This window comes from Mesitornis unicolor, unplaced genomic scaffold (assembly GCF_000695765.1).
Source record: "Mesitornis unicolor isolate BGI_N332 unplaced genomic scaffold, ASM69576v1 scaffold912, whole genome shotgun sequence".
NCBI classification, from domain to species: domain Eukaryota; kingdom Metazoa; phylum Chordata; class Aves; order Mesitornithiformes; family Mesitornithidae; genus Mesitornis; species Mesitornis unicolor.
The window spans coordinates 55,696-66,232 of NW_010169693.1; the positions used below are offsets into that span (position 1 = coordinate 55,696).

Sequence of the window (10,537 nt, forward strand, 5' to 3'; positions counted from 1 at the left end):
GGAAAGTGAAAATGCTTCCAGTAACTTCAATGGGGGAAAAATCCTGGGATCTTAGGATATAAGTAAGGGAATGTTCTGCTTTTACTGTTTAGAGTCAATGTTGCAGTCAGAAGCTAGTATTTCATCTTCATGCAATAATGCTGACCATCTTGAAGAGATACAGTTAATGTTATTGTCCATTGTATTTAATATTAAATCATATAAGCAGGACATTGCAGAAAAATCGGATTCCATTCTTTCCTTAGAAAGATCCTAATCTGCATTTATGTCAGTAACTAATAACACAAATTAGACTTGTACAATTTAGTAGGATTTTTTTCACCACATGTATCAAAATACTCTGGCATTACATTATTTTCATCTTTAAAACAAAATCTACGACTTTTGACATTTGGGGGTTTTACTCACAGTTGAGTGGGCATGTGTGAGACGCAGCTGAACCAATACAAATGAGAACTATGAAGAGTTATGCCAAATTACACCATGTTCTTGCGAAATAGAAAGCTCATAAACAGGTTCCTCTTGCTATCAACACGAGAGGGTTGAAGGAGCTAAGCAGTGAATTTGGGGTGGCAGTTTTGATTTTACACTTGTAAACTTTTCAGTAAATGGGACTTATAAAGGTCAATATGATGGGTCTGATCCTGCAACTCTAATTGAAGCACATAATTCCACTGAAAATAAAGTGAGTTTGCATAGAGAAAGGCACATTGCATGGTAACTTCTGTGTTAAAATCTGTCTCTTGTTATCATAGCACAGGCTTGATTCTAACAGTCACAGGGAAGAAAAAATGCCTGGGATGCTTCAGTTAGGTACAAAACTTAATCTTTTTTCACAATGAACAGATGCAGTCCGTACTGCTGGAGAGAGTCCAGCGTAGGGCTACAAAGATGATCAAGGGAGTGGAGCATCTCCCTTATGAGGAGCGGCTGGGGGAGCTGGGTCTCTTTAGTTTGCAGAAGAGGAGACTGAGGGGAGACCTCATTCATGTTTATAAATATTTAAAGGGTGAGTGTCACGAGGATGGAGCCAGGCTCTTCTCGGTGACAAACAATGATAGGACAAGGGGTAATGGGCACAAGCTGGAACACAGGAGGTTCCACTTAAATTTGAGAAGAAACTTCTTCTCAGTGAGGGTGACAGAGCACTGGAACAGGCTGCCCAGAGAGGTTGTGGAGTCTCCTTCTCTGGAGACATTCAAAACCCGCCTGGACGCCTTCCTGTGTAACCTCATCTAGGTGTTCCTGCTCCCGCAGGGGGATTGGACTGGATGAGCTTTTGAGGTCCCTTCCAATCCCTAACGTTCTGTGATTCTGTGATTCTGTGATTCTGTGATTTCTATAAATGGCCTGCTGAAACAATATCCTTATGTACGATGTACACTGGATGAAGGATCACTCTGGATATGGATTATTTTTGGTAGATTTAATTGAAGAATACTTAATAAAAAGAAGGGGGTTTAGTACATAAGAATGAAGATATTATCTGGAGGGCATCAGTCTGATGAAAGGAGTATTAAAAAGCATTTAGTAAGATGAACAAGGAGAAGTAGTCTGAGCATTCAAATGAAGAGCAACAGAAATAGAGGTGTAAATTTGAATATGAATACAAATAATTCAAAGAACTGAGATTTAAAGAAGTTTAAGTTAATGTGTTGAGTTAATTCAAATTGGATCTTCTTTTAATAGCAACAAGGTCACAAGACTGAAGCAAACATTTATTTGCACTTATTTGTTTTTAGGAGGTTTGAGGGATGTAATATGATTCTTGATGATTGAAGGTGAAGGATTGTTTGTTGCAACTAGGAATCACCCATGATATTACTAATCAACCTATGTTCTATTGAAAATATTTGCAGTGACAAACAAATCCAGTATTGTGTTATAATCTTCATAACTTACAATAAAATAAACGTGAAGATTGTAAATAACTGAATTACAAGTCAAAGTGTACTTTTCTTCCTGGAAGAAAATCAAGTCTGATCATTCACCGAGAACAACAAGTGGAAATTCTTTTTATGATGTAAAATTCACAGGTTGCAGAAATAAAATGTATGGAGTTTAACACAGAATCTAGACTAATTTTGATCATAACATTCTAGTTAGAGGAAACCATGTTATTTATCTTCCACTTTTCAAGAATTAAAAATCCTTACTATGTTTCATTTGCATTACTCTAAAAACAGGAGGCTAATAATCAGTGAGTTTCCCTAACACCACTTGTATAGAGAAGTGATAACTACGAGTTGGAAGGCAGGAACTGAGACTGAAACATATCTTTCTTGCTTGCTTCCTGAGTGGACTTGTAGAGGTTATGTTCTCTCTTGACACCTTGGTTTTAAACATTATTAACTACCTGACACTCAGGCAATTTATTTATACATTTCCATCTCACCAAAAAGATTCTATCTTTATACATACACTGGTTGAGACAGACCTGAACTACTGCCGAAGTAGTGGTTTATGGCTGCTCTATAAAATGCACTTTCTATTCCTTTAGTACTAATTTTCTCATTCCCTATTTGTATCTTGAAATACTAAGTGGTTGCAAAGCGCAATAAGTGAAAAAGAAAAATGTATCCCAGCATTTATGGGATATGTTATCTGCTTGATCTACCTCAGTTACAAAGACGCAGGGAAAGAAGGGTGCTTTTTCCAAGCAGTGCACAGGGATTAGATGTACGTCCACCATTACTGTAAATGGACTGTGTAAAGTAAATCCCACATACAGCTACAAAAACATAACTCTTGATAGCAGTATCTAATGCCATCATTTCCCTATAAATAAAGATGGCCAAATACTTATCTCATTTACACCAATGTATGTACACAGTAATGCTCCTGACTTTGGGCAGAGGATGTTCCAGAGGAATATACTTGGAAGCACCCAAATGTGCACCCAAATGTTTTCCAAACAGATTTCTATCTCAAAGCTTGGGACAAGATTTCCTGCAATGAGGGAATATGTTCAGATGGGAACACTGATACTTAAACCAAATTATAAAGATGCATTAAGAAATAAAAATAATGATCAAGAAGTTGCTTCTGTTCCTATTGAAATTAGTGGATACCTTCCCATGCTATTCAAGAGGAACAAGATGAGAGTGGCTCACATGGTCTGATTAAAGGAATGGGTTATTTGATAGAATGGTGTCAAATTTTCAGGTTCTTACCTCACTATTTGTAAATGGTAACTAGTTGCAAATCAAATTCAAGGAAATAGCTATGGAAGCATTTTCAAAGGGGCACACAGGGGTCAAGCAGCGTCTTACAAATTTGGGGTTTTGGTTGTCTTATGAAAAGCCATGCACATTTTGCCAGGTGAAAGATATCCATTTACATGTGTTTTGTGTGAATTTATACCACAGTTGTAAACTTCTCTGAACATTCTGTGTGTGCCCTTACCATGCCCAGCCCAGGAAGAGCAGAGCTTTCGCTCTGCTTAGTTTAATTCTGTGATAAGCCATGCTGGGTCAGTTTGAGAGCTCAAACTGACAGAGGAGAGTCTGCCTCACCTGTCTTCTCCATGACATCTGCCTCTTGTGGGCTTCAGTTTGAAGAGAGAGATATTTAGGTTTTTAGGTACATTAGGTATTACAATATATATTAGGTGTCCTATAAATAGGACATTTAGGTACACTAGAGACTGGAACTGAACAGGCAAGAATTTTGGAGTGAGCAGAACAAAACCAAAGAGGCAAGCAGGATTTGCTCAACAGTAACAATAGCAATGGAACCAATAATTTAAAGAGATGGAACTGGGACAGGTTAAATAAAGAGACCTGGACAAGTAAATTTGAGGATGAGTAAGGGAAAGGACAGGGATATAAAGATGATGGGGTTTAGAACAGAACCCATTTTATTTCTCTTCCATTTGCCCAGTATTTGGCTTGCAGAGTAATCCAAACCTCTACAGTACAGACATTTCCCAATCACTGTGAACTGCCAAAACACAACATTTCTACACAGTCTTTATGAAAGAGTAAAAGATACTATTATTATTTCATACAATCATATATTTTGGGTTTTGCTTTACTTATTTATGTAACCTTAAGTGTAAGCAAAATTAGAGCATCTAGAGATTAAGAAGAAAATCTTACTGAAGAGCTACTATTGCACAAACCTCTGGATTGTGTCACCTTCGCAGCAGCACAGTGAAACTAGCAGAAATGTTGTGTTGGTTTTTGACCAGAATATTCAACAAAGGTTGATTCTATATTTAGTAAAAGATCTAATGGAAATCTACCAGTTATTTTTTGCTACCCTTTGTAAAGCAAGTTATTCATAGGGGCTGGTATATTTTCACCCAACGGCTTCGACCCTTTGGATCTTATGCCTCTTTCTTTTTTCATATGTTTGTATTGTAAAGTCCTTTAAGATATATTTGCTTGCCCACTTTCACTTTTCCTGTGCCTCACTTTGCCAGAGATTTTTACTGCTTTAATTTGCAAGGATTCCCACAAGAATGGTCTTTTACCCCTGGTAGACTGTTGACAGGGATATTTTGATCAAGACAGGTTGTGTCTTCCAGACTCACTCCCTCAGGACTAAATCCAACTTCCTTTCATAACATATACACATTCATCATGTACACAAATAAGAACCCTAAACTGCAGCCTAATGTGCTGGCCTCTCTCTCTGTGACGTTTCCTTGTGTTATTGTCAGCTTAATTTCAACAATGTTAAAGCAAAACTTCAGAACTCCCTTGCTACTTCTTTCCTCAGTTATTGGTACTATCACCACCCTGCTTGTCAGTTAAGCCCATAACTTCAGAGATAATTTTTAACGTAGTCTGCTCTCCAGGATATTGTAACCAGTCTATGTGCACATTTTTTCACTCTCTTTGAACAGTAGGTTTCAAGTAGTATTTACCTATCACTTCATAGCTAAAAATCTGAGGTAATGCCTCAAGAAATTCTATTTTATTGTAATAAACATCTGTCTCCTGAGTTTAACTAATCCAATCTTTCACTAACAAATTAAGTATCTGGAATGCTATCGTTAAGTGTTCTGCTAGCCCAGTGTTTTGACCCACTTACTCCACTTAGCATCTCACAGTTGATTCTAGTACATAAAACGAAATCTGCCTGTCTTTGCTATCAAGATGTTTCACAACCTGGCTCCATTCTACCTGTTACCTCTTATTCTTTACTGATGTCATCCCCCATTTCTGATTAGCCAAGGATGCCCATCTCCTCATTTCATTCATTAGATTTCCAAACAAGTAATTTTATTTACTTTTGATCAGCTCCTACAAGCATTTATATTGCTCTTTGAAACCTACTTCATTCTGAGAGAGATTTTTTTCTCTGCAAGACTTCCTTTGCTATCTGGTCCTTGCAGTTCAGGTGAGAATGTGTGGCTGTCAGAGGTACTTATCTCCAGGATCTGGCACTCGACAATCCTGGTTTTCGTAGTGGCAGAGACACTACAGGGATGCTGAACTCCTTTGAACATATTCTGGAATGACCTGTGCATGCTATCTTTTTTATTCTGAGAAATAATCTAACCCAGAGTTGTTGGTTTCAACAGGAACAATCATAAATAGCTAAACAATAGGCTAGTAAGTGTATTTTATGTAGGTCATCAACAGGTTATCAAAGAACTAAACAAGACACCTCAGGTATCACATTAGAAGGACATAAAGACTATAAAACATCGAAATACAATTAAGATATATAATACGAACAAAACATACAGTGTTGAAAATGTCTAGAATCTGATTGTACTTTTAGGGGATGGAAAACTAATTAACCAATTAGAAAAGTAATAGAAGATAGTAACTTGTAGAAAAGTCAGGTCTGATACACTGAATAAATAAGTAAAGTAAGTAAATAAAGTAAGTAAATAAGTAAGAGAGCTGCGTCTTGAAATTATTTCAATTTGTGCTTTTGGACAAAAAAGCCCTCCTGATTTTTGTCTGGTCAGTAGTACACACCACTAGCTTTGCTATTTGTCATGCTGCTAGCATAAGACATACAGGCATGAATCTAGTCTGTGATTTAAAGTGATGGTGTTAAACAGGATACAAACTGGAGGAAGTTTCTGCATGGGTCAGTTAATATTGGCTGACTGGTAAGTGGCCAAGCTTGGAAATCATGTGTACAAAAATGCTACAGTGTTTTTAGGATCATAAGCCTATTATAAAAAAGAAAGAAGTGATTTTTTCATTATTAATTATAATCACCCATTTGGTACTGAAACAAATCTGTATTTTATATAAACACAGATCTTAGTTTTTACTTTCTTGGATAAATTCACAGCAAAAATATAATGTAGTAAGCGAGCTGAAACTATTCCAGAGAAAGATTTCTGCCTTATCTTTGGCATCAGCTATCCTCCCTGTTCTTCCCCCTTTGAAAGGGTTTATTATGAAATTCAAGATTCATGTTTCTTTAATGGAGTTACTGCTTCTTTTGTCTTTGCATCACCTTTCCTGTGCTAAGAAGAACAATGATTCAAATACTCATTTTTACAAATACTTATTTTGGCAACAGTGGTAGCTGAATTTACCTGCTCTCTGCCCAGTGAAAAATTATTATTTTGAAACTGGATCAATTTCTGGATGTAATTCAGCATGCAAATGCACAGAGTTATGCCAGTGCTACAAGGCAGAAGAGAAGTGGCAGAAACTAGGGGCCTAAGTGGAAACTGTTTTAGAAAGTAAGCGCCAAATAAATGTGTATGGATCCTCATCAGAGGCTTTGGCCTCTGATTTTCATATCACACCTCCACAGTTTTATATTCCTGTAGTCATTTGTGTTTATGCAAAATCAATGTAAAAGACTGTCTAACTAGAAAAACAGCATTTTAGAGCTCATTGTCAGAAGGGGAAACGAGCACTTGAGCTAGGTAACAGTATGGAATCAGGGCTCTGGCAATGTAGTTTGATAGTACACAGCACTCTCAGACAATAGCAGTCTAAACAATATTACTCTTTTCCCTTAGTGATTTTCTAAAGCTGATTCAATCCAGTAGCTGCATCAGCACAAGTCAGGGTGGCATTGAGGACAAAGAGGTGGGAAGAGGTGACAGACTATGGTCAGGAAAGGATGGGGACTGCTTCAGGTTGTACAGCTACGTATTTGCAAATCTTGGTTACTTGCAGTATTAGATTAAAATCAGGTGGTTGACTTACTGTCACTTGCCTTTTATCCCACCATTCTGATGGTCGCTTATGACCTCAGAGCAAGAATACCTGATCCTGTGAGTCAGTTTCTGAACTGCATTCATATAGAAAAAATGGGTGTTGCTGACAGAAACTTCCATTTAGAAGGAGGAAAGGAGATAGGAAAATACAAAACAGCCTAGTCAGGAGTGGAAGAGAAGCTTTTCCTGTCATTGTCAGATCCATTTTAGGAAGTTGTTGCTTTCCCTGTCTTCTGTTGCTATCCAGGCAGTTATTCAATGCCTCTGATCTTTATTTCCTTGTTTTCTGCTGATAACCATAAGAAATTTTGACTTTAGTCATAAATGAAAAATGTCACTGTAAGAAAAATCTATGACAGTTACAACATGTTAGAAAACAAACATATTTATGTTTAAAATCAGCTAGTAAAACATGGTAAGCTATGTAAGATGAACTGAAACTTAATATACCTGCAACATCTTAGCTGATTCATTCAAGAAATCCTCCACGCTCTGATTTTCAGGGTCAAATTTGTTAAGCTGTTGGACTATTATTGCAATATGTTTTCCATGGCTGACCATCTTCATCATGGAGAATCCTATAAATATAGTAAATCATTAATTTTTCATGCCTCCTTTAGTTGTAGCATAATGTATGTTGATAGGCTCATAGAGGAGATAATACTGCAGTAATGTAGAAGAGAACATTTAGGTCAAGCTTTCAAAATCACAGTTGCTCTGAACAGCTAACAGGAGAAATGAGAACACAGTATAAACATCAATAAAACAGAAGACATAATTATATATTTCTTATTCTGCAAGTGTTTCAAAAGATCCTTAGGATGACACCTGAAATGGTTTAATGTATCAGGTTATTTGACTAGACATAAGTAAAGATAATAATAAAGCATGAATTTTTGCAGATGTGCTGTCCAGGTCCTATTTAATACATTGCTCTTTCCAGTGAGATGCCCTGTGAGAAAGCAAAACTTTAGTCTTATTTCTTATCACATGTTGCTACTAGCAGCCCATTTTTCCAAAACAAGAAAAGAGTAGGAGCAGAGAGGGATTATAAGGAAGCAATGAGACACTGTTGGTGAGCAAGCTGGGTAGCAATCACAACACATCAGTAGTCTAGGCCACCATCAAGGTTTCTGAAGGCACAGCAGTTGGGTACTTTTTATGCTTGATGCTTTGTATGTGAAATGATTAGATTACATCAATCTCAAACGATGTCTTACTCATACGCATGAGAGTTTGCAGAACCGGCTACCTAGATTTTAATGTTAGCATGACAAGAAATAGAAATCATTTGTTTATACACATGCACATGCTGTTATTTATCAAAGACCAATGTTAGTTATGATCAAGGCTGAAAGTCATTAAAATGGTTTAGCAATGTGAAAAAATGAGCACAGAAGTCAATTTCCATGGTGAAAATAAAAACGTATTTTTGAAAATCATTCTTGTATTTTATATATCATCATATTCTGACAGTAGAAAAGAACGCTTGATCCAGATGATTCATTCCCATTGTGATAAAGATAATTCATTTCTTGTTTTAAAAGGATAACATAACATTTCCAGATACAGTGTTTTTGTACTCTGCCTTTCAGCACTATCATATTCAATAATAATTGCCTAAACAGCACTTTTAATTACCAATCTCAAACCACTGAAAAAATAGTTTGTCTGTGATTATGTTTAATATAGGCATTGAGTTACCTGCTGTGATCAAGAGAAAATGTCCAATTAAAAAACAATTAATTCCAGTACAACAAGGCTGGATCATGACAAGGGATGGCAAATAAAAAAAAAACGAGGTGCTGCTCTGCCTCTGCCACAGGGGGAATCTCTGTTTCTCCAGTCCTCTGAGAACCATGATCTGTTTCTCTGTACCTGCCAAGATTCTAACACTCACAAGGGATTTTGGATAAGGGAGAAAAAAATACCTCTGAACCCATTCAGGCTGAATCATAATTCAGGCTCCAACAGCTTCACCAGTGACAAATATTTTTTCTTCTGGCATATTAGAAATAACTTTGAGTTCTCATGCTCTGTACATGCTGATATTCAACTTTCCTCTCCAAATAATAATAATTAAAACCAAAAACTGGAATATGAAAACTGGCATGGGAACTCTGGGCACACTGGTTTCTTAATAGAAAGAACTTTGTGATTGTATTTAAACAAACTGCTATTATTAGAATCAATGTTTTAAAACACACACATCAGGAATAAAATGCTTTGTCTTATGACATACACCCTTATTTCCACACAGCCATTTAGGAGAATATTCTAACTGCTATGTATAAAAATTATATAAATTTATACTGTGTGCAAAATGGTAGAAATTTTCAGCCATTATCAGAAGAATAATTTCAGTTAAAGGAGGTAAGAACGTGAGTTGGCCTTATTTTACAATAAGGAGATATTTTGAAAGCAATTACATAAGATAAGACTGGCCACAATTGTACAGACTGGTTTCAATGACCTGAAAGACTTCTTCAGGTTTTACAACTGCACCTATGGTCTTGGCCTAAAAAGACTTCTACGGCATTTCTGCTGATGAAAGCTGTCCTTAAAGAGTGGGCTGAACTAAGTCTCCCTGCAAAATTGAGTCAGATCAAGCAGCTACTGCTTAAAATGGAATAGGTGTTTCTCTCAGCTGTGTGCTAGAAAAAAAAGCCACTGAATTCAAGGTACAATTGTCCCAATGGTTACATCCTGCCATACTCATTTCCTCTGGACTTTTCCGCATCACTGACTGTCACCTGAGTGTAGCAGAGAGCAGTTCTGGGCACTGCTCCTCTTCTCAGCAGATTCCTCCCTTTAGGCAGCAAAGCATCAGACGGAAAACATTCATCCTGAACAGCTATAGCCTGGATCTTATGTTTATTTTTAATTTGCATCTATTTCAATGTTTTGCATACCTACTACAAGTATTTTACTTGACACAGTATTTTTTATCTAATATCTTGTGGAACTTTATAATTAAATATTCATTGTACAAAACCTTCTGCAAATAAGTTGTCTTATATTTGCCACATAGGTAAGCCAAAGGACACCAAGGCTGGCTACTTGCCCTAACTCACAAATTAATGAAAACTCTGGGAGCAAAGCCTAACAATCCTGTCTACAGATTAACACAAGCCTGCTGATTTCTTCAACTGTGTTTCTAGACACCTAATAAACGAGTCAAGTAGTTATAAGCCTAACGAGGGCACCTGACGCCTTCTGAATGCCATACACATAAAACATTTTACGCATTTTTGCTTCCGAAGGTGTCATAAACGGCTACAGCTGCCTTGCGGCCAACTGAGGCCTGTGAAGCCGCAGGAGTGCAGTACCCCGGGCTCCAAGACGGGTGCCGCCGCCTGAGGTAAACGCGCGAGTGCGCAGAGGCCC

The 10,537-nt window shown here is 37.2% G+C and overlaps 1 protein-coding gene across 1 annotated transcript in view; it reads right to left on the reverse strand.

Annotated features, from left to right (window-relative positions):
* Positions 1-7,711, reverse strand: part of CFAP99 (cilia and flagella associated protein 99) — a 58,740-nt gene extending 51,029 nt beyond the window's left edge. The window contains exon 1 of the mRNA XM_010179415.1: positions 7,601-7,711. Within this exon, the coding sequence (XP_010177717.1) occupies positions 7,601-7,711 (111 nt within the window). The remainder of the gene's footprint in view (positions 1-7,600) is intronic.
* Positions 7,712-10,537: the final 2,826 nt, after the last annotated feature.